We start from the raw sequence: 25,447 nt of genomic DNA on the forward strand, positions 1-25,447 counted from the left end.
ATTGATTTTATTTAATGAACACAAACACAAACTCGGGGTTCGTGGTGTTATCATGTATCCCGCAACAAGGAGGACTACAGATTTAGCCAAAGCTTGGGCTTAGAAAATGAAAACACCTGTAGGCAAAACAGAATGAAGGAAATGATAGATCAGACTAGAAATGAGTGAAATAGAAGACGAAGGATCAACAGATAATATAAACAAAAATTGGGAGGATCATACACACACACCCAACATCTTCAATTAAAAATAATCAATCATGGGGGCTGGGCATGGTCATGTAAGCCTTTAAACCCAGCATTCAGGAGACAGAGGCAAGCAGATCTCGGTGAATTTGAAGTCTCACTGGCCTCAAGTTCCAGGTCAGCCAGGGCTACATAGAGGGACTTTGTCTCAAAATAATAAAAAAAGAAAATCTTCTGGAAAGAAATGAGAAGCAAATGCACACACTTACAGTGTGAAGGCTAAAGGGGGAACTATAGCAGCATTTCAAAGACAAAGGGTTTTTGTTTTTTTTTTCTTGTTTCTATACTTAGGCTGCTCCCTGAAAAATGCCCGAACAACTACTTTCAGGTTCATGAAATAGTTCTGCAGAGCACGGAATGCAATGGAGAGGGCGCTCAGCAAGATAACAAGGGCAAAATGTTCAGCAACCTACACAATGCCAAAGCAGGGGCCCCCCTCACTCCATCACCCCCAGTGTGACCCAGGGGAAGAGCGTGTGCCTGCCTCACACCTGCTACAAGGGCTGCAGAAAGACTTGTTTAGTGACGTCACAGCTACATGGTGCTGGTGGTAATGAGGGCAATTATTCCCCAGATCCAGAATTCTGCGTGTGTGTGTGTGTGTGTGTGTGTGTGTGTGTGTGTGTGTGTGTGTACACGCTTTTTCTCCCATCTCTCATATTATATACAGGAAATGTAGTGAGTTGCTTCTTAGTGAAACAGCAACATTTCAAGGTGTTTTTATTGGTCTAGTTGGGAAAATAAACGCAATTTGGAACTTGCTCACTTGGGACCACCGAACGAACACTGGGAACAACTGTAAGTGGAAAGGAATTTCTGCAGTGAACTCAGAGCAAGTGTTGCTTCATTTCCAGAGGGCTACTCTGGGGCACGAAGACCTTAACATGACTATAAAGATCAGAACCAGAACTGAAGACAAAGCCCGCAAACCCAGGCTGCGCTCCGCTGGGAGAGCACAATGTCACTCTTGTGTCGCCGGCTTTTTTTTTTCTCCCAATACAAACAGGGAGTGAAAACATCTGTGATCAGGTGTGTATAATGGAAAAATCCTCCGCGGAAGTCTTGCCAGGCCTGGGCTATGCTAAAAGGAATGGAATTTGGTAAGAAATATCCCATTATTAACTTACTTGTGTTTGGTAGCATGCCAGCACAAAACAAAGAGAAAGAAACTCACACACAACGCAGAGCAATTTATAAACACATCCAAAAGTTTGGGGTTCTCTGACTATATGTCTGTCCATATCAACAAACGCCAGGGCTTAGAAAAACCAAGGCTCAAGCCACATGTAGACAGGTGCCCTGTGCAGCCTGGATGTCCCAATGGCCTCTTTCACTTCTACCACTCCATGGAAAATGTTTTCATTTTTTAAGATTAATACTATCAAATTCCAGTCTGGCTCACTGTGTTTTGGTGTCTCTGTGTATCTGAGATTTCATAAGATACGTCACTATCATAGACCAGCTACATGCACACAGACACATGCATACACACACAATTTGCATGCATATACACACATACAGATACACAAGAGCACGCTGCATGACCACACACAAATACAAACATACACACATGCATGTGCACACATGTGGCTGCATGAGTTCACATATGCATGTACACACACACACATACACACATACACTCTTTTCCTTTTGAACAGAGCTTCATAAAAAAGGTAGAGATTTAAGTTTGTATTAATTTTTTAAAAAACCTCCAAGTTCAGAAAAAAAATGGTATCAATTTTCCCATTTTCTAGAGCAAAGACATACTGTTTTCCCACAGATAGCTTCTTCAGAAATGGTCAGTGTAAGGCATGAGATCAACGAAAATTAATTTTTGTTTCACAACAAAAAAATGAAACAACTGTGCCTTGTAAAGTTGCCCCAACCCAGGGTCCCTCAAACAAGAGAGTGGGTATTCTGAGGCTTAAAGATCATTTCTGAGAACGAGTCCCAGAAGAATGTGGGGCTACTGGTTATATGACCATCAGGAAGTTGGCTCTTTCTCCACATTGTTTAGCAGCCAGAAAGGGTACCACGGAAGCAGGCGGCAGCCAGAATGCATTCCTTTTGCCATGTGATAACATTTCATGCCACAGACAACCCCCTTCACGGGCAACAGCTCCAAACCCAATCTGGGAAGAGAGGGCTTCTGAGGAGCAACCCAGGCCCAGCTGGTCCTGTTTCCTCTGAGAATAGGAAACCCGCTCCCCCTGGTCCTGGAAGCAGTCCCATTGAAGAAGTTTGGGTTTTGATGCCTCCACCCCTGAACTTCTCCAAGATGAGCCCCCACGCTCTCCATTCTAAGATTCCTAACACTCACTGCAGCCAAGCCCTCTGCTGCTCCAGGCTCTTCTAGTTTCTTCTGGAACACTAACACCTTTCCAGTCCTTTAAAATAGATTTTAGGCTTCTCTGTGCGCTTCCGGTTCCAAGTGTTTGTTGCTATACAGCAACAGGCTTGCTGAATCACTTTTATTGTTCTTGGCCACATTTCTTGGACAAAGACATTTTCTAGCAGGAAGGCAGGGGGCACACACACTAAACTAACATAACCTTTGGTTGCAAACAGCAAGAAGCAAAGATTAAAAGAAGCTAGATGCTTCAAACCAGGCTACATAAGCAGCAGTAAAACAGTATTTTCCACAAATACTACATTTCCATCATCTAAGAGAAAGTGGAAACCAGTTTCACGTTTTTAACTGCAGTCTACGGCGAGGATGTTTTCATGTGTGAATCAATCCCGCCTCTGGAGAAGACATGAGGATCCTTGGCACAAAAGCAGCCATCGGAAAGATGAAGATAACGTGCAGGAGAAAGGATGCCAGCCAAGAACCTGGCTACGCAGTTAAAACATGTCCCTGCTCCGTTACCGTGATCATCATCTTCATCATCACCAAGACAATTCTCAAATATTTATGGTTGTTTACACTGCCAAAATGTACATGATCCTCAGGGGACGGAACCAACTTTGAACATTCCCATAAATTCCAAATATCTTTATATGGGATCTTTTTTTTATTTCAGAATGTATAAAATTAGTAATTCCTGCATGTAATTTGTTAAGAAAGGGAGGAATTCTAAATATAGCAAGAACGGAGCTGGAGCTCCATGGTGGAGCATAAGCCTTCCATGTCCATGCCCTGGTGTGATCCCCACCGTCACAGAAACACACCAGCATTCGAGCTTCATTTTAAGTACGGAAACATAAGATCTGGGAAGACATTTTTGCATTACTTTATCTAAAAAGTCTTTCTACCTAGTTAATGGGGGTAGAGGGGGAGCGCAAGTGCCAAACACCACAGAAAAGAAAACGTTTTAGTTGCTTAGGAAGGAGATAGACTTAGGACTATTGAAATGGCTCACCTATCACACCTGATAGTCTAAATTCCATCCCGAGGACTCCCGTGGTGAAAGGAGAAACTGAACTCCCCCAAGCTGTTCCACACATATATATGTATAAATGAATATTTAAAATTTATTAAAAGTAGGTGACAGCCCCCCATCCAATTGTTAAAGCTATTGCCCAAATATGGCCTCCTCAGTTCTTCCAGTTACCAGTTTGCATCCAGCTGGAGCGGGGGCCAGTCTGAGTCAGGAAGCTGTCACGCAGACAACGGACGGCACAGGGGTTATGATATTACTCAGCGTCACAGAGGGTGCCAACAGCGTTGTCTAGACAAGGTTACATATTCGCAGGTACACAGCTACGGCAGTCACCTACTATTTCAAAATCAACAAGCAAAACTCTCCGGCAAGAGCTATTATGACACATTCTGCCCAAATAGCTCCCAAGCCTAGAAGTATCCTAGAGATACAATTCTGAGGAACTTTTATCTTTTAGTCAAGCAGCATTTAAAGACTATTTGAATAACACAACTCTAGCTTCTTGGTTTCTTTAAAAAAAAACTCGCTCTCACCATCATTTCATATTTACATATTCATATCCAGACTGACTTCTGCAGGAAGTCATCAAAAGTAACTACTGGGCTGGCTAGTTTTTGTCGGCTTGACTGACACAAATCAGTCACCTGGGAAGAGGAACCCTCAATTGAGGAACTGCCACCATGAGACTGGTGTGTGGGTCAGTTCCATGGGGCATTTTCTTGATTGATGATTGCCAGGGGAGGTCCTGGGTTCTGTAAGAGAGCAGGCTGAGCAAGTCATGGGAACCAAGCCAGTAAACAGCAGCCCTCCACGGCCTCTGCACCAGCTCCTTTTTTGAGCTACAGACCCAACTTCATTCAGTGATGGACTGTAGCCTATAAGCCAAATAAATCCTTTTCTCCCCAGGTTGCTTTGGGTCAGAAAGGTTCATCGCAGCAATCTGAGATATTAGTATTTTGGACTCTCAAAGTGGTCCATGGGGTAAAGGCACTTGCCAACAAGCCTGAGGACCCGAGTTCGATCCCCAGGGTCTACAAGGCGAAAGGTGAGAACTGAGTGTTGTAAGTCACCCTCCGACCACCACACACACTCCATGGCACACATTATCCCTCCCTTCCCCCCCCCCGAAAGAGATTTAAAATGTAATAAATAATAGCATTATTATCTAGCTTTAAAAAAAAACTTAGAGGCTAACCATATGTGTTTTATGAATGCTCACATTAAGCTCCTGAGAGCTGAGGCATACTCTTTCTTAATTTTTTTCCCCTCCTATCGTGTTCCTTCAAAGAACACATGGTTTGATCCAAGAGAGTAAGTCTCAGAAATGTTAATATTCAAAATAGGAAATGTGGAAAAAGAAAAACAGACAAAATTTTGAAATTCCCAATACAATTGAGAGATGAGACATGGGGTGAAATGCAGAAAGCAATTGGAACAGTCTTTTCTTTCCTCTTCCCTTTCATCACAGAGAGCCAACCGCATTACTTCAGCCATCAACAACAACTTGTCTTTTGTTTTTTTTCTTTTTTTTTGAAGTTTTTATTTTTTTTTTATTTTACTTTATATGTGTAAGTCTTTGCTTGCATGTATATCTATATAATAATTGCATGTCTGGTGCCAGAAGGGGCATTAAGGTCCCCAGAACTGGAGTTGCAGACAGTTGTGAGCCCTTATGTGAGTGACAGAAATTGAACCCTGGTCCTCTGGAAGAGCAGTCAGTGCTCTTAACCGCTAAGCCATCTCTCCAGCCCCCCCCCGCTTCTTTGCCTTAAAGAATTCTCAAGTCCACACTCCATGATAGTCTTTCTATTCATTTGAGGACAGCAATGACCCATTCTCAATCAAATGTAACTTACAACTTCTTAGAACAAATACATTACTAATTTTTTAATGCAAATATAGATCATCAAGTGTTTTTAGGATTTTATAGTCAACTATGCCCCAAAGATATGGACTTAATAGAACAACATGAAGTTACACTGATTATTCATATTGTTGTATATAATAATACATACTTATTGTATGCTAACTACTGGGGTCAAATGCTTTGGCAACAATCACAACTAACAAACAAATCTCTTGACAAGTCAGGGAATCAAAATCTACAGATTCGGCTGTGTGGGTTCCCAGGAAAGTCTAAGGGAGTGAGCTTCCTGCTTGGCAGAAACTGCAAGAAAACTGAAGCTGGACAGATGCACCAGAAGCCTGCAGAACTAAAGATCAGATAGATGAACCTGCAGATAACCTAATAGCACCCTACTCTATTTTCAAAAAAATAAATAAATCAAAGCCAGTGATAACTACTCCTCGGAATGCTTTCACCCTGAGGAAAAACATGCATGCCTATGAAATAAAATGGAAGCCTCTGTGTTGTTTTGGTTACAAAAAAAAAAGGCAAAAGTCCCCTAATTTTTCAGGAGCCAACTAAAACAAAAGGCAAAATCAAAAGAACAATAACAAAACAAACAATAATAAACAAAAAAACACTGGCATTACTATGTTATAAAGAGTTGCTGTCTCTGGTTCGCTGGGAATTTTGAACTTTAAAATTGATGTATTTGTTACGCACCATGAGCCTGGTTGATTAATTAGTTCCTACCCTATACTTACCAAGATGCTAGTGGCATGAGAAAAGATTCCGGCTGGAACAGGGGAGCTGGCTTCCATTACAACAGAAGGACTACAACAACAACACCCTCTCTCCTGAGATCCTGAGTGTGTGGTAAGGATTTGGGAGTCAAGGAGTGAGAATCTGACCACAGCATCCGGCTACAAAGTTTAAAACCAAGATTCTAGAAGAACTCATTTTCCTGAAACTCTAGTCTGCAGCATTAACACGGTGCAGTGTTACACGATGCTACCCAAGGCAGACTAAGGCTAAGACTTGGCACACACCAGCTTCATTTAATGGGAACTAAGAAGGCAAACTCTCTGGCCAGAAAGCTCAGTGGTCCTCCACACCCTTCATTTTTGTTTGTTTGGAGGTCTTTTTTGGTTTTTGTTTGTTTTGGTCTTATCATTCGTTCATTCATTTGTTTTTTCAAAACAGGGTTTCCCCTCTGTAGCCCTAGCTGTCCTAGAACTCACTATGTAGACAAGGATAGCCCCAAACTCAGAGATCCGCCTGCCTCTGCCTCCCAAGTGCTGGGATTAATGGCGTGCACCACAACACAAATCAGATCCTCAGCAATTTTCTTAAAGTGACTGAAGTCAAAAAGACTGGCTACCTCCCTTTCTCTTGAAATGCCTTAACTGTCAGTCTTCTCCCTTCCTCCTTCAAAATCTGCATGAACTCCTGAAGACAACATGCTAGCATCCTTATACACATGATGCTATGTCAATATTCCCTTTTAGAACCCTGCCCTGCTGACATCTGGGGAAGTCCAGCACCAAGAGCAATACAAAGGGCCCTATAAACTTAGGGCCTCGTTAATATTTCTGTGGTTTAATTGCAAGAATGATCAAGAATGGCATCTCGATCACTGATGTCGATCACGATGATCGACAGACAGATGCATCATGGTTTTGGCCTGGTCCCCGAAGGCACGTGATCAGAAGTGCCCAGTTAAACCTACCTCAGGTTTAAGTAGGTCAGCATCTGCAGATTGACGATGGCCTCAGGAATGACGCGGATGCAGTTGTGATACAGGTTAAGGATTTCCAGGGACACGAAATGGCACAGCTCCATCGGCACTTCCACCAGCCTGTTTTTAGACAGATCTACGAGAGAAAGCAAAGAAGGCGCCGTGAATACATCGACATCCAGAATAGATGCCCCGTTCCTGCTTTCCAGGCTGTGATCTGAACTTCACCAACGTCATCGCTTTTCTGCCTCTGTTACTATTTCCATCTCTTGGGCAAATTCAGAAGCACATGTACTAGGGAAGCAAAGGTGCCGGTGGGGCTTCCGGTCTCTGACTTATACATCTGGCTACACAAAAGGAGCTCTCCACCAAACTTTGGAAATTATCTTAGGCAAGAAATATCTTTTCACATAGACAAATACACACAGTTCCCAAAACCATCACTCAAACTTGCATTCATTATATGCACTGACTCCAATCAGAAACCAACTCTCCTAACGTAGGAGGATTTGTCTGTTACATCCTCTACAAACAGACACATAACCAGCACTTTTAAAAAAAAAATGTCTTATTCACTAGAATACTTACAATGTACAAGGCTAACATGAACCAACTATGTCCATTAAGAGTCAATATGTGTCTGCCAAACAATTACCAGTAAAAGTGAACCCCACAGCCAAGTCCACAAAAACAGGGGCAATGACCTGTGCAGAGATGTGAGCACACAGCAGCACCCGCAAACAAAATGATGCAATATCCTTAACAGGCAAAGGTGAGAACAGCAGACATGGGACCAAAAATAGGAAAGCAAGGATGCCACCGTGAAGAGAGAAGTTAACAGCTAGAGGATGATAAACTGGGAACTTTATGCTCGTGAACTTAAAACTTCCCAGACAGCTTGAAGGAAGAGGGTGAACTTGACACATGAACACAATGCTTGTGACAAAATGATGCCTGAAAACCATGATAAAAAATGGGGGACGATAGTCCTTACATTCACAGCTGAAGAGACTCTTATACAAAGAGAAGAAGATGCTATTGTCAGGAGGATGGGGGCTGAAGATGCAGCTCAGCAGGGGAATGGTACCCAGCTCTGTGCGAAGTCCCGGGTTAGATCTCCAGCCCCACACCAGGAAGGAGAAACAGCACTGAAGTGACTGCCAGGTCCTGGGCATTGGATGGGGGTGGGCAGGGCGTGAAACAAATTTCCTTTCGTGAATGTTTAGGACCAAAACAGGAAAAAAATCCAATTCCAGAAGGCATGAAGATTCTCGTGTGTTGCAAAGCAGGAAATGTGCCCAGAAAACAGACGGCTGTTTCCTGTGAGTTCAGCTCAGAAAGTTCCACTGAAGTTCACAGAGAGACAACGGTGTCGTGCAGCCTGGTGTCTCCAGTGTTTACAGTACAGGGTGTTTGCTGTCCCCACCTCTTATCTCCTCATGGTCTCCAGGAGTGGGGGAAAGTTCAGCATTCTTCCCCCATTTTCCTCTGGGCAAACTGATCTGCGCTGACAGAGGCCTCTGCAGAGGTGGGGCTGGTCCTCCCTTAGTCCTCCCTCATTATACACTCGATCTAACATGTTCCTATTCAACTCTTTGCTTCTTTGCCTGTGTTGGTGATTTTGTTGATTTCCCTTTTGGAGACGGGATATTACTATGCAGGCTCAAATTAGCCTAGAACTCTCACAATCCTCCTGCTTCAGCTGCCAGTGTTACCACCTGCCACAGGCCTGCCTCCTCAGGACCCTCTGAAAATATTGTGGTTGTATTTGAGGTCGAACGTAGTCAAGGCTGACCTTGAACTCTCTATTTAGTAGTGGTGGCCTTGAACTTCTGATCTCCCTGTTGGGTTTAGGCAGATGCCCCAATGTCTACCACATAGGTTTATTCAGAGCTGAAGAATGAACCCAAGACCTCAAACCCTGGGCCTTATGCACACTAGGTAAAGATGCTACCAACGGGGCTATATTAAAACTTTTGTTTCTAATTGTACTATTCTCTATATGCCTTCTCAAAGGTCCTTCCTTGAAAGGAGTCAGGCTACATACCCATCACAAATTAAGGTCTAAGCTGCTGACCATGGGTATCCACTGTGACCAGGCCTTCACTGTCCCCAAATAAGTAGATCTCCATATGTACCAAGCTAGTGACAATTTCCCTGCGCCATGAGTGCCTATACTTCTGGATTTGCATGAGTTTCTACAGCAGAAGGCAAGAAATCTACATGCAGCTTAGACTCTGCCGATGCCTACACAAAACAGCTGCCTCAGTCAGCAGTGCAGAAATTGAAGCAAAACAAAAAGAGTTTGTTTGGGTTAATGAACCAAGTGCTGAATTATTTACACAAGCATGAACATTTCCTGAGTATATGCTTTCTACAGAAATGGAAAAACCACACGCAATCAAGGAGCTTAAATGTTTAATAGAAAAATGTAGCAAACGCACAACAAACCATAACTCAGGATATTCCGAAATATACTCTTAATAAATCTGGGGCTGGAAAGACGGCTCAGCAGTTAAGAGCCTGTGCTACTCTTGCAGAGGTCTTGAATTTAGTGCACAGAACCTGTATTGTGGTTGGCAACTGTAACTCCTGCTCCAGAGGACTTGCGTGCTCATACCCACACACAGAAACACATAATTGAAGAATAAAATTGTATATATACATCATATATACATATATACATACATACATACATATATATGCTCTAAATTAGAAGCTGAGTGTGCTTGTAAGAACAGATATAGCTGGTGAAATCTTTATAGCACATATATACATACATATAATATATATGCTCTAAATCAGGAGCTGAGTGTGCCTGCAAGAACAGATACAGCTGGTGGTGAAATTTGTACAGCACATAGCAGATGCCTCATGCAAACCCTACATGGAAGAGTACTGCCTCCAACCTATGGGTAAGAACAGGCTTGGGTCACTTGCCTAAAGCACAGAGCTTGACCGTGCTCCCCCAGTAGATCACCCTTCTTCAAGAAAAGATGCAAACAAGACCAGGACAACACATCAATCTTCCAGTTTGATTTGTCCAAAATTCAACCAAAATATAGTCACCGTGGCATAGGGAAGCAAAGTCGTGCCTCAAGTACAAACAGGAAAGCACTGAGCTTGGTAGGCTTTCAAATATATGGCTTTTTTTTTCTTTATGCACTGTTTAATTTTCAACTTTGTTAGTGGAAGACAGAAAGAAGAGTACCAAAAAATGGGCATGGACGCTCCTCTGAGCTTTACATAAAGCCTGAGAGCAAACCATCGGATGCCTAGCGTGGAAGGGAAGTCCGCACTAAGGTGTTTCAACTTAGATTATCAGATTACAAAATAACATGTGTTCAGAATGCTTCCTGTTCCCTGAAAACCAAGAAGAAAAGCAGAAGCGGGAAGAGGGCAGGAGGATAGAGAGAGCGAGGGAGAAAAGAGGAAGACAAGACAGAAAGACAAGACCAGGCCAGCTGGGGGCTACATAAGCTACTCTCTGCCCCCTGCCCAAAAGAAAAAGAAGGGGAGGGGAAGGGTGAAGAGAGGGAAGGGAGGAAAGGGGGAGGGGAGGAGATGGAGAGAAGAGGAGATGGGAAGGGAGAGGTCCAAAGACCTGGGAGTGGAGGGAAGAGGAGGGGAGGGAATGAGAGCGGGAAGGAAGGGGAGGATAGGGGAGGGAAAGGGAGGGGAGGGGAGGGGGAAAGGGGAAATGAAGGGAGGAGGGGAGACAAAAAGAGGAGAAGGGAAGAGGGAGTGAATTTCCGACTTCATTGTAATCAAAGGCACAGGACAGTGAACACCCCTAATTTAGACCCTGACAGAAGACAGCAGAGCCAAGAAGACACTTACCCACCCCACTAATAACAGAATCACAGACACCCCAGAGTCTGAGGAGTGAAACTTCTCCACTCAAAACACAGCAAGAGCAAGAAGTCTAGACCTCAGGCACAGGGTAAGAGGACAATTCACATCTTAACTTCGAATGGCAACAGAAACCAGTGGTGCACAGTGGTGAGAGACCCAATAAGGCCTGAGCCTTTCAGAAAGAAAGGGGCTTGAACATAGGATTTGTGTGTGTGTTGATCACTTACAACTCTGAGGCCTTTGGGCTATCAGTGAATCTATTTAGGGCTGTTTCATTAACTAAATAGAAGTAGATATCTGCCTAGCACCTCTCAGCCTGTTGGCATGCTAGGGTGACCGGCAGGGTTTTAGAAGCTGGGGGCTCCTGGCTGGAAACTCTAGCGCAAGACTCAGCCATGGGAATTCTAGTGGTGTCCACATGATGCCTCTCCTACCCCCTCCTCACCATTCAGAGATAGCTAGGAGGAGATGCTGATACACAGCCCCACTGGCATCCTCCGCCTCCACACCAAGCCTCAGCAGCTGGCGCTCTCCCAGGGATAGGGGTTATGCCCAAGAGGAAGCTTGAAAGAAAAGAGCCCCTAACCGGGCTCATAAGGTGAGGATAAAAATACTGTTCCAATTGGAGCCAGCTCTTGCTGGCTCTGACCCCTTATTCTTACTTCCTTCTCAGCAAGTTTCCAGTATAAGCCAGGCAACAAAAATCTGGCCAGGAATGAAGTTTTACATATTTTGAAAAAGCCATAGACATAAAAAATTAGTTTAATATTTTTCCCTCTGTTTTACATGTGCGCACCACACACAGAGACCGGGACTCGACACCGGGTGCTCGCCTCAATTATTCTCCATCTCATGCCTCTATAACCCCCAGTAAGGCACAGACTAGGGAAAAGCAAAACCGAGTCCCACCCCTGGGAACAGCCACTAGCACGTCCCGAGAGCCTTCCTTCACTCGGCCCCACAATACTGGAGGACCAGAGAGACCAACTGCCCATCTGAGTATATCTTGTCAGAAGGAAAACTATGAACCACCAGCCTATTTCTAGGGGCCTGGTCAGCATGCCACAGTCTTACAAAAGCTACATGACCTCTGGCCCAGTCTTGAACATGTTCTCCAAATGAATGGGGTGTCTCCAAATGAACGGTGTGTATCTCGGGTGCCTTTGTCTCCACCCAGCCCAAGTAGGCAATTGTCCTAGCTGGAAACCCACCCTGGAGGTCTTGCTCTACAGTGGGGAGTCAAGTACACCCTAGCGCACACACACTTGGGAAGCAAACTAGCACCCCTAAGACACATCTGCCCACATCCGTTGCTTAATTCAAGTACTCGCACGAAAGCCAAGCAGCCAGAAATAAAACAATAAGTATCACACTGCCAAAATAAGCTATGTGGAGCCCTAAAATAAAGTGGCCAAATGAATAAAAATAAGCAGGGTAGGGGAGAAAAACAGTACGTGGAATCCAGTGTGCAGTCAGCAAGACTGACGGAGGGAGGGCGCCGGGCTGTTTTTATATAAGAAGTGGTAGCTCCCAGGGAACTGGCTGAAGCCCCCATGTGCCAGCAATAACATCCGAAGTTTGCCGTCATTAGCCATCCTCGAGGCACAAGCTCTGTGGGCTGGGACAGCTGGGGACCTCGTGGACCACATCCTGTTGGGTGGTCAGCAGGAAAGGCCTACTCCTGGAAGCCAAGATCACAACCAGTTTCAGGAAAGCCAAGTAAGACTGTAAACAGACTGCCATGTCAAGTAACTGCAGAAGCCAGCAATCTCCCCCATGGCAGATACGGTTGCATCTCCTGACTCCCAGGGGAAGCCTAAAGAGCCCAGATAGGATGAAGTCCATCCATCCTCTGTTTGTTCTTCGATAAGCATGCCTGCGAAAAAGCTGAGTTTACAAACTAGGCCAAGCAAGAGAATCCCAATAAGGGGCAATTGACTAGAATCGTTTCAGTAATAGACTGTGATCAACATTGTATGGCTGTGGTGTCTCTCTCGAGAGGTAAGACAAATGTTATTTTTGGACCACAGCTGACCACGAGGAACTGAACACAAACAGTGAAACAAGATAGAAGGGAACTACTGTATTAGGACCAGCCATGACATCTGACTGGCGAGATGTGTCACCAACACACGGAAGTCAAAAGCCCCAGCACACCTCTGCATGCGTTCTTGTGCCTCCCAAGGCTGTAGGGGGGGCTCTTTCCACTTGCCTATTGCGGCTCCTCTGGAGACCATCTTTGTGCAGATAGATGGCCTGGGGTCACGGGCCTTCTTCAGCTCATTAGGCAAGGTCTCCTGCCTTTCTATCCCTGCTCAGCTTCCTCACTTTCTACTCTGCTCCCTAAACACGGGAGCCCAGCCCCAAGATTCACCACCCACCCACAGGAGGGGCAAGTTTAGAAAGGCCCCAGAGTACGGAATCATGGCTTCAGGCAACGGAACAGAGCCCACGGCTGACTCAGACCTGACTCGGCAGATTTAACCACCAGATACTGCAAGGGCCAAACAGGCAGAAATAACAACAGATTCCTAAAAGACTGGGAAGAGCCCAGCTCTCAGGGATCTACCCAGAAGGAGGTCTCACGGGTCGGCGTCATAAGGCTTGAACTGTTTGCCACAAAGCTCTTCTGTTCCCCTTGGTACCTGGATTTCTATTATTCGTGTACGATGGTTGCTAATTTATCTTCCCGAGCCTTGAACCTACGTTCCACAATGGTGAGGCCCTTACACACAGCTGGAGCTCGGGCCACAGGGTGAAACTTCAAGCTCTGGCCTACCACTCGGCTGGGGAGATTTGGAAACGGTAATCTGCCTGAGCCTCAGTTTCCTCGGCTGTAACATGAAGACAAAAGCAGCACTGCTCCAGAGTTCTCGACAGGGTCAGACTAGGCCCTCCAGAGTTAAGTCCTCAGAGTGGCGCACACATAGATCATGGCACTGCAAGGAGAATCGGCACAAATAGGCTGCCACTGACTTATTCCATCATAGCAAGCAATAAGGCCTGAGTGACAAGTAGATTGGACTGGAGAGCATATTCCGCACGAAATATCAGCAAACGAATTATACTTGTTTACTAACTATTCATATATATATGTTTTATTTGGGGAGGTGTTTGTTTGAGATAATATCTTATTAGTCTAGGCTGGCTTTGAATTTATGGTTTTCCTGCCTTAGCTTTTGAAGCGCTGGGATTACATGTGTGTGCTGTGACGGCTGGCCAAACTAACTGTGCTTCTGTATAATGAGCGAAAAAAATCTCAAAATCAGTTTGATGGCTTCTCTATCCACTACGTCACACTCGCTAGTTTTGTCTAGCTCCATCCGTGGCTCAGCCCATCTCTCCCTCCACTCCTCACACACTGCTGGCCGCATGCGCCAGACTGGCTTGCACCTTGGGCTGTTGGGGAGTGGAATGCAACACAGGAAGCAGTTAGCAGTGCGTCCCAGGCTCAGGGGGTGACAGCTGACCCAGGAAGTTCATGGCTCCTACTCTAACAGTCTCTGTGTCCAAAGAAGGCGGGGGAACTCTAGAGAGAAGTTTGGATGCACACAGGAGCACAGACGGCTGGAGGGATGGGCTTCCTCCAGGTGCAGAGAGGCCCAGGGTTGTCTGGAAGAAATAACACAGCCTGGAGCAGCTGCTCAAATGGTAAGAGAGGAGGAGACTGGGAGGGTGGGGGCAGAGGCTTCTGGGAGTTCCCATTCTGGGGTCCTTCTCACTGATGAAACTGAACAGCTGATAACAGAGGGAGAAGCAGCTCTGCTCTGCAATTGCTCAAGACGAATTCCTGGTGATGAAGGGATCTAGCAAGTGCCGCTAGGTGAGCCAAGCTGAAGTGCAAAGGCTGCGATGCCCAGAGATGCTAAGGACCGGTAAGTGGACTCCGCCATCTCGCACGTCACCGGCAGTGTAGACCTGTCGTCAAGGATGAAATGCTGCTCACTATGAGGATGCTGACAGCAAGCCTGGTCCTCAACCACAAAAGATGGGGAAGCATGCTGGGGAAACCTCAAACCCTTCTAAGAAAATGATCATACTATAAAGATTTTTTCCAAGGTCTTGACTTTAGTTAGAAACTTCTGAAATCAAACACGGCATTAAAAGCCTATTAAGCATCAGTTCACCAGGACCCCCACTGTTAACTGGATCCTTTATTATACACAAAACGGTAAATATAAAAATATGAAAAAAAACGACACAATACACTGGGCATGAGTGCGCATCTGTACTCTTAGCTACTTGGGAGACTGAATAAGAAGGAGTACGGAATCCTTGACGTATGAAGAGAGGCTGAACAACACGTCTGTTCCCAATAATAAAGATAAAAAGGCAAACAAGACCACTGGAAGATCAGTACAACCCCCCTCTCTGCCACCCGAGGTCAAGTGCATGCAAGGCTTTCATAGCTTATGAAACATCCACATCTATTTCTAATCTGGTCAACTCCTCTTTAAAAATCAAAAGGCTTTTAAAGGCAAGTCAAGAATGATCTTTTTCTTTTTTAAAAATGTACTATAAATGATCTCAGAGATGAGACCACATACATCAGATCTTTCATCCTCAAAGATGAAATTATTGACCCTGTAGGGAACTTTTGAATTTGGCACAGAAGGTATAACACCGTTTTAAAGGGGTCCAAGACAGCGGGATGGATCTCTGCTTTGATCTGGAGTGAACTTCAGGCTAACCAGCAAGTCAAGAAGCCCGAGTAATCACTCTTGTCAGACTCAACAGTGAAGAGGGCAGCAGTATTTCGAAGTAGAAACCCAGGGGATTCAGAATGGATAGATACCACATGGTGTCAATCACACATGTCAAATGAATCTCAAATAAGCAAAACTTCAAAAGCTACCCACGGTGTCCCTTCCATATGTTCCTTAGAAAGTCGAGGAGAAAAAAAGCATTGCCACAAAACCTCTCAAACAAAGCTGTTACCAGTGATATTACCACGCAGATGGAACTTGGAAGATTTAAAGGTACTCTAACATATTTAAATGTAACAATTCCAAGAAAAAAAATTTAATATAAATTTACTTGAAAATTAAAGCAATTCCCTTGTATGCATGAAATAAAACTATCATTAATGGCATTTCATATTAAAATGTTCAGCATTAGAAAAATTAAAATGTCACGTGTATGTTCTTAGAAAACAGGTCATCTTAAGGAATTTTTTAGATAAGACAAAACAATAATTTTCATTATGACATTTTCATATATGTAATTTTTGTTTGGGAAAATTAAAAATCATCTTGGTAATGATTTGGATGAAATAAGACTTTGACATTTCAAATTAAGTCTAAAAAAGTGGGGACTGGGCAATTAATTACACTTGTTTGGGAAAAAAACTTCAGTTACTTGATCAATCCTGACAGCGTACTTACTACATGACAGAAATAGTTCTACACAGAAGACAAACACCGCAGACGTCATCCCAGCCCCAGAACCAACATTCTAAGGAGGCAAGACAAACGGACCCAGCAGGTAGAACCAAGGACAGACTAGCTGCTGACAAGTGGGGGACAAGGATGCCAGGAAACACAGGGTGGGCTGTGACTTCCAAGTGGAGTTACCAGGAAAGTACTCGCAGTACGAGAGGAACAGACATTGTCCCCGAAGACAGAGGGGCTAGATCCTTTCCCAGAGCAAACAGTCAGTGAGTGGCTCTAGGGTGGGGACAGGTGGCATGCTGGAGGGTGGCTGGGGAAAAGACAGTGTGGCTCCGGCAGGGAGGACCCCGGTGAGAAAATAAAAAAACGACACCGATGTGGTCTGGGGGTAAAATCTGGGCTTCAAACAACTGCAAATATGCAGCACCTATTAACCTTTGCGTGTTTTAACTAGGGTATGACTCACCTTTAAAAGGCTCTTACCAGAGGTGTTATCAGACTGAAGAAGCAAGGCTCAGAGCAGCTGAAGGCTGCTGCCACCAGCAGGGAAGGAGGGGGTAAGACCAAAGTGATGGGTGGACATGGTGGCTATGAGAGCAAACTATGGGTGTAGCACAGAATGGCCAGGCTCAGCTTCTGCCTTCTGTTGTGCTTTGAATACAAAATCCCAATCCCCCACGGGCTCATGTGATTGAACATCTGGCCTCCAAGCTGGCCATGCTATTTTGGGAAGGTTGTGGAACCTTTAGCGGGTGGACTTTTGCTGGAGGGAGGGAGTCAGCAAGGACGGATATTGAGGTTTTACAGCCTGACTCCACTTCCTGACTGCAGATGCAGTATGACCAGCTGCCTCCCGCTCCTTACACCATGCCTTCCCTGAGATGAAGGACTGCATCCCTTCAAACTGTAAGCCAAAACAAGCCCTTCCTCCCTTCAGTTGTTCCTGTTAGTGGAGACATCCATGACATACTCGGGTAAAGACACAAGGAGGCAAGCATGCCAAGTGAGAAGTCGAGAGACAGATCTGGAGGACGGTCAGGACGTAAGTGGCACAGTGAAGATCTCTCTAGAAAACTCATCAAGGAATGAGCAAAAGTGTGAGAACGGAGGGGATCGCTGAGTCCTGGGACACTGATCAGACACAGGAAGGACAGTGGAGAAGATAAAGGAATGGTCTGTAGGGAAGGAGAAAACTCATTTCATGGGCCAAGTGTTTCCTTGGAAAAGCTCCCGTTTTGCAAGACACAGAGTTCTGGAGACACAACACAACAATGTGATGTACTTCACATTCCCAAACCATGCAAACATTTATTTATTTGTTTGTGATAGGCGCTCCCTATGTAGTTCTGAGACCAGGCTGGCCTCAAACTCACAGAGATCCGCCTGCCTCTGCCTTCTGGGTGTTGGGATTAAAGGCATGTACCACTATTCCCTGCTATACTATAAATTTAAAAGTGCGTTCTCTAATTATTCTATCACAACTAAAAACCTTTAGGAGAGAAATAAGTTGCAGTGTGTTTATATAAGGCAAAATGAAGGAGAGCAGAAAAGGGCCGGTATAGGGAAGAAGTGTGCTAGCATGTTTGCATGCTGATGAGAATCACGTGAGGGAGGGAAGCTGGTGCTTTAGAAGACAAAGCGTACAAGTGTGTCCTCCCCGGGACCACTGATAACCAGCCTACAGCAAGAGAGGCTAGCTAGTGGCTATATGGATATAGACACAGATGCAGATAACTGAACACATGGGGTGAGGACAGAGAGGGGTGTTCCTTCTGATGGCCAGCAGATCCAGTTAGCTGGGAGTGGGCACAAGAGAAGGTGCCAAAGATTTAAGGGGAGAAGAAAAGTAAGATGCCGTCGATAGAGAACATCTGGAAAGTGGTTACTATAGCGACACACAATACAGGCTATCACGGGAGTTTGTGGATTAAAAGTGAGACCATGGTCATTGTCACAGTGGAGACAGACCCCTGACAGCATCTCTCCGTCCGGAATTCATGGAAGGTTGCTGGGCAACCCGGCATGGGTGCTGGGGGAAAACTCGCGAGTGTCTTCCCATCCTGGCAAAAACCACTCGAACATTCACCCAGTCACTCAGTCACTTACTGGAATGTTATCTGTGAGACATATATGCCATGTTGGTATAAACGGGCATGAGTGAGACTTAATTTATTAGCTGCAGTAACACTGAGTCTCATGGAGGAGGCAGACAAGCGAACACAAAGAATGTACATAGAGTAGAGGGGCCTCTCTAAACATGGTAAGATTCCACTCCACTGGCAAAGGCTGAGGAGGGTTTCCAAGAATCATGGGCCTGTGATGAGCCTCTGGACCAATCAATCCTCGGGAGCTTGCCAGGGCACAGCCAGGATACAGGACAGAAGAGCGGGTAGCTCTGTCAGTGGAGCCACGATTAGCACCAGGAGGCCCAGGGCACTGACACTCAGCAGGGATTCATGGCGGATCATCCACTTTATATCCACCCAGAGAAGCAGGGGAAGGCGGAGGGTGAATTGGAAAGGAACTGACACTAGAGAGACATTTGTGAAGCAGAGGTAGCAGTGCCTTAGCCAGCAGTGTAACCTGCCATGCAGGGAGTATCATGGGGCTTCCAACCTATGCGGGGCAGTGCCCCGACGGATGCTGCTTGCGAAAAAGAATACAGGAAAACAAAGAGGCTGGAGAGTGGCCGTGGGCGAGCCTCACCATGAAGCTCGTTTCTCCCATACCAATTTAAGATCGCCAGTGGGCGGCCAAGGACAGGGTCTGTTCTCCCCTTGATTTGGGGCTTAAGGCTCATGAGAAATACCTTGGCAAAATGCTAGCTAGGAAGACATCGGTCTATGAATAAGGAGTGTAATGTCCCGTCCCTTCCCCCATCCTGAGAGCATGTGACAAGGCAGGAGAAAAGGCTGGGACAGAGTCTACCAACAGCTGCTGCACCATGAGGCCAATGCCACGCTGTTAGAACTTCTCAAAGCAGGCGCATTCATAAAGACTGGAACTCATACCTTTCGACCCCAGGCCCACCGTTACCCCAGCACCCTCTACGTGTGTATAACTTAATTCAGTAATAACAGTGGCATGGCACTACCCTGATACCCTGACCCAGCACATGTAACTGGATGACAAAATTTAACTAGACTTATTTAGAAACCAATATGACCAGTGCTTTAGAAATAAGAGTGTGGAGTTCAATTACACTCGAAGTTACTACCAACTCCCGCAAACAAGAACATTATCACAGTCGAAAACACCACGGCAACCTAAAAGCTAGGCTCCTTCCATGACTTTTTCCTTAGGCAACTTTTTTTTTGGAGCCCAAAAACATAAAACAAAGAGCAAACTGTTTAAAAAGTGCCTGGTTTTCCAATTTTCAATGTTCGCCCCTAGCTGGGACGGCGTGGCTCAGAAAGGCATGTTTGTGGTGGTGGCTGAATACAGTATTGTGAGAACATGACTTTCAAAGCTGGAAGAGTTGAATGGACGATTCCTCTCCCTTCTGCAAGTGAACCTGGATGTCTCCTGCAGAGCCCAAGGGCGGTAAGATTGCCGACTGTAAAGTACAAACCATCTCGCACTATTTTTTTTTTTTTAACTAGAAACTGCTTGGCCTGCTGGAACAATTCAAGGTGTTATACTTCACTGCTGTATGATGTTCATACCATACATGAAATTGCCAAGAGATATAAACGGAAGCAAAACACTTCCTTTTCTCCCACAGTTTCTCTCTTTTTCTCGTTTGGACCACATTATTTGCTCATCTTGAGTTCCTTATACGTAACAAATAACTATGACTCAAAACTTCTTTCTCTCTCTTTTTTTTAAAGATTTACTTATTTATTTAATGGAGGCTGGGGTTTTGCCTGCATGTGTGTCTGTGTGAGGGTGTCAGATCCTCTGGAACGCGAGTTACAGACAAGTATGACCTGCCGTGTGGGTGCTGGGAATTGAACCTTGATTCTCTGGAAGAGTAGCCAATGCTGTCAAAGGCTGAGCCATGTGTCCACTTCTTATTTGCAACATCTTAACTTAAAAAAAAAAAATTTCCATTAAGGCACTGAAAAGAGGTGATAGCAAAATATATTCAGAAGCCCTCCCCCACTTCAAGTCTCTTTCATTATTTTATATGTAAACATTAAGAGGTCTTATCTTTTTATGACTCATTCTTTTGTAATCTAAATCTGCTTTTTAAAAATCTCCTTCTCACCTGAAGTTCAAATCACATTATTAGGCCTGTGCTAAAGGCAACACGAAAGTGATGCAAAACACTCTGATTTCTGCAATGGGAATTCTCTGCCTTGACCTCAAAGGAGTGGACAGTAATAATAGTAGGCACAGGACTTGGGATGGAATAGCCAATAACCATGTAGAAGCGGGCACAAAGTTGATTTCTTATACCAAAATAAATTCCAAAGAGATTAAAATTTTAGCAGTTTAGGAACAATAAAATTCCTAGGGGTACAGGGGAGTGAAAAATCTAAGCTCCAAACCCCAATTACCCAACAATCCGACATGATAGTCCCTGCCGCTCACTAATGCTCTCCCACAAATTGCTAATTTATGGGTAAAATCTACCCAAAGTGCTATTACACAGAACCACCTCATTATCATCAAATTAAGTTTAATAATCACTCAGCAGTAATTCACGGCTTCCAGGGAACCTGCAACACACTGGGCAAGGCCAAGTGCCCAGGCAAGAGGAAAGAGGTGCCTGGAGAGCCAGCCCAGGCGCTGCCGCCAGCTTGTTCACAGCAGAGACGGCCACTGCCAAGGAGCAGGCGCTGTGTGACGAGTGCATTCCAGAACCTCCTTTTGGGGGCCCGCAGTCGAGGAAGAAATGCCCGCTATGGAAAGGATGCAGAAAATAAGTACACTCATGTTTGAAGAAGCCACAGCGTACAGCAGGGAACAAACAAAATTACAGTCTTCCAAAATACCTCACAGTGGAAAGCTTGCAAAAAGCCTCAAATCTTTTCCTGTAAGTCTAAATAGAGTTCAGAGGGAGGCGGGCGAGAGAAGGAGCAGGGGCCGATCCTGAGAGAGATCTCCCCGAGGCCTTCAGACAAACATGGGTACCAGATATGGGGAGCACATCCCCCCTCCAGGCAGATCTAGGTGGCCAGGGAACAAGGGGAGGACTGCAAAGAACCATGGGGTGGGGTGAGGGCATTGGTGGGGGCAGATCTCTCTGAAGTCTGAGCTCAACACAAATAGATTATAAATCCTTTTTTCACTATGCCGACCTAATTTTCCCTTCCTTGACATATCAATCCATGCTTTGCCAATGTTGTTCTAGGATCAACCTAACAGCATTTCACAAAGGGGAGAAAGTCAAAACGCATCCCTCCCAGAATTCAAAGCTTCAACGCTGAGTCTCATCCCCATCCGACAAGCAATGCTATTCCCCAGGCCATTACTTAATGCACACAGAATCTTGGAAGGAAACTAAAAGAGAAACCAGAACTGACCCCTTGGTAGCGCGTTAACTGAAATCCGAGTCCGGAGCGAGTAAACACCTCGGCTTCTTAGGCAGCAGGTCATGTAAAATAGGACAGATACACCTCAGAGTCACACAGCCCTGCCTTAATGCCAGCCTTGCTATAGAACTAACTCATCAATGTTATTCTTGGGCTCACAGATGCAAAGTCATTTCCTCAGTCACCAGCTGCAGCACCACGCTGCCTTCCACCAAGGCTCAGACCCCACTGGACTTAAACACATTGGGTTCTAGGATCCTGAGGACACTCAAGACGGAATCAAAGGTTAAATTACTAGGAGTTCCAGTGAGGAGCCCATTGACAACTCCAGCCAGCCAATTAGAAGGCTTTTACCTCAGCAGTTTGCTAGCAACGGTATCCATGCTGGTATTTTCATTTTTGCTTGGCATACATAACACCAAATGCATTTCCATGGGACTGGTCACAAAGTTAAAAATAAAAATAACAAGCAAAATAAGAAATGAATGGCAAAACGAGCTACAGGCAAACACTGAGGAGACAATGTTTTCATGATGCTCAAGGAGTCTGTCCCAGGGTTCTGAGCTGATAATGCACTCACTGATTTTGCCCTAAATAACTGTGTAACTTTCCCTTGGGCTTCTGCGACGTTCTCCCCAGCTTCTTGGGAACCTGAGATTAAAAGGAAAGGCAGACTATCTGTGGTATTTATTTCCTGGGGTTCAGAGAGATTTCGCAGGCACCGTCAAATTCATAATAAATTATAAAAGTAATATACAATGCTGGCAACAGCACAAGGAGTAGTCAGTGAGTGAGTGACAAACAGGTGGGTGGGTTAGGGTTAGCCAGACCTCCCAGGGGGCAGACTTGTCTTCAGAAGGATGACAAGGATGACTGGGTGTTGCAGATGGTATGGGGAGTCCTTGAAAGCAGCTGCCTTGAGGGCTGCTCTGTTGTAAAATGTTAACTGGATAGCACCCAGACAGGGTATTTTAAAAATCTGTGTTGTGCGGGATGGTGGTGGTGCACGCCTTTAGTCCCAGCACTTGGGAGGCAGAGGTAGGTGGATCTCTGTGAGTTCAAAACCAGCCTAGTCACCACATTTCTGTGGTGAGTTGGACTGGTCACTGGGGGCTGGAAGCAGCAGAGTACAGAAGCCACCATGTCACACTCATGATTGGACCACACATTCAACAGTTCTGAATCTCAAAGCAGCTGGCGGTTAGGTGTACCAGGAAGCTCAACAGAGAGCCTCCATGTGACTCCAAAGTCCAGTGTCACAGGCAGAGCCAGTGTAGACTTGTGCCTTAAGCCTGACCCTACACAAATATTTTTAGGATGAGTCCAAGAGATTTTTGTATATTTCACAGCTAACATCAGACTTACAGCCTTGCTTTTTAACTTTAAATATTTTTATACTATTATTATTGTGTGCATGTGTCTGTGTGAGAGAGAAAACACAATGTGTGTGTATGTCTCTCTCTGTCGTGTGTGTGTACATGCACTTGTGTGTGTGTGTATGTGTGTGTGCACACAGAGGCAAACCCCATAAGAGTTGGTTTATTCCTTCCATTGTGAGATTCAGGGATGGAATGAGGTCATCTGGCTTACACGGCAATCGCTTTTATCTGGTAAACCATCCCACCATCTTCTTTTCATTCTTTCTGTAGCCTCTTTCCTTCCATCAAGTAGCCCTTCATAGTTCAGTATGTTAAAGACAGAGAGGTACATGCCTACAATACCAGCCCTTGGGAAGTAAAGGCAGGAGAATCAAGAGTTCAAAGTCACCTTTGGCTACATAGTGAGTTCTAGGTTAGCCTGAGCTACATAAGACCCTGTCTCAAAAACAAAACAAAAAACAAAACAAAAAAAGAAAAAAAAAGTCACCGAATAAATAAAACAAGCTGTATTTACCATAGCGTACCTGTGTACAGGAGGAACCTGAGGTCTTCTGACCGCTGCTGTTGTCACTGTGTGCTTACTGTGTCACTCATACTCTAGCTGTACCGCAGCACGGTTAAAGGGATCGGTCCTCATCCCCACACCACCCCATCATGTCACTGTGAGCCTGGGCTTGGAACAGTGACGAGGTACAAAGAGAAGACATTTTTAAATAATGTGGATGATAAAAAAATAGTGCAGATAACACACAGGCTCAACGCCTGGCAATAAAAGGAAAGCCTGGGAAGAGGGCATGTTCCTGCTGCCATGACTGACAGCTGTGTCCAGCAGGAGCAGCACGGGCAGGCTCCATGGAGGAGGAGCTCAGACCCAGCATCCTTCCTCATCTCAGCATGTGCATCCATGCACACACCTGGCTGACGGGGAAAGAAAAGAAGAGGGCAAGATGGAAAATGACAGGAAGGCAGGCAGTGAGGTGTGAAACGACAAACACCAACCAAGTCCCTGACTGCCTCTCATGAGCTCCAGGATGCAGAAACCATTTTCCTTTTCCGAACTGCACTTTTCTTTCTGACAAATAAAAAGCTTTAGTGGTCCCTAAACTTCATGACCCGCCAAGGGCCAGAAAGAAAGGCATCCTTGGCAACATCACCTGGGCTCCTAAGAGGTTAAATGACTCAGCCGGTGTCACCCCCACAGAGACCAGCAAGCACCCACTCTAAAGCCCCAAAATATCACCGTCAAATGTTGCATGGGCTCAAGCACTGTCCACTGGCCAGTGGCTGTTCTGACTCCCGACCCTTTCCTTTAGGGCTCTTTCCTGATGCTCTCTTCTCTTTCCACATAGGATATTTACAAACAAATGACGGAGCCTTGCTACCAAAGCTAAAGGTCTTTCCATCGGAACACACTGCCTAAGTAAAATATGCAAGAACCATTTGAAAACACTCCGGCATTCCTCAAACGCTAATGTGAGGCTAAACCAATCAAGAAATTAAAAGAAAAGGCTACTCAGTAGTCATCTCCGGGATAAAGACAGGAAGCTGGGATATCACGGTCATTTGGATTTTTTTGTTTTTAACTTTTCATAAACTCACACAAGAGCGTGGTTCATGCAAGAAAAAGTAAGCTTGACCATTCATTTGCTATATGACGTTATAGTCTCCTTTCTTCATAGTCCTAAATTTAAAAATGGCAAGTCAAGCTAGCCTCAACACAAATTTTATTATTACTCACCCTGTGTCCATAGTCAGCACTAGAGGAATCTGACTTCAGGTTTGGGCTATTAGAATAAAAGCTGCTACCATTCAGCTTTGCACATGCAAGCATCTAAAACTGAACTAATGAAAACCAATCTTATGTTATACATTTTGCACAGAACATGCCATAGAGACTCACAGGCTTCCATTGTAATTAAAAACAGGCTAACTGATAGACACAGGAAGTGGTTTCAAAACCATCATCTCATGAATTTCAGAGGACATTACTGAGTAAAAGAGCCATATGCTAAGCACAGTAGATGATTTAAAAAAAATGTTGAAAGCATTAAAAGATCATCTTGTAAGTTCATGTCTTGTTTGCCAACTATAATTTACAACACAGATTTCTTTCTTTTTCTTTGTATTTTTG

General features: G+C 44.9%; 1 protein-coding gene across 5 annotated transcripts in view; it reads right to left on the reverse strand.

Annotated features, from left to right (window-relative positions):
* Window positions 1-25,447, reverse strand: part of Lrch1 (leucine rich repeats and calponin homology domain containing 1) — a 182,267-nt gene that overhangs the window by 88,170 nt on the left and 68,650 nt on the right. For all 5 annotated transcript variants that reach the window (XM_013349303.2, XM_013349301.2, XM_026783236.1 and 2 more), the window contains exon 2: window positions 7,204-7,348. In XM_013349303.2, coding sequence (XP_013204757.1) covers window positions 7,204-7,348 — 145 coding nt within the window. The remainder of the gene's footprint in view (window positions 1-7,203; window positions 7,349-25,447) is intronic.

This window comes from Microtus ochrogaster, chromosome 17, assembly GCF_000317375.1.
Source record: "Microtus ochrogaster isolate Prairie Vole_2 chromosome 17, MicOch1.0, whole genome shotgun sequence".
Taxonomy (NCBI): domain Eukaryota; kingdom Metazoa; phylum Chordata; class Mammalia; order Rodentia; family Cricetidae; genus Microtus; species Microtus ochrogaster.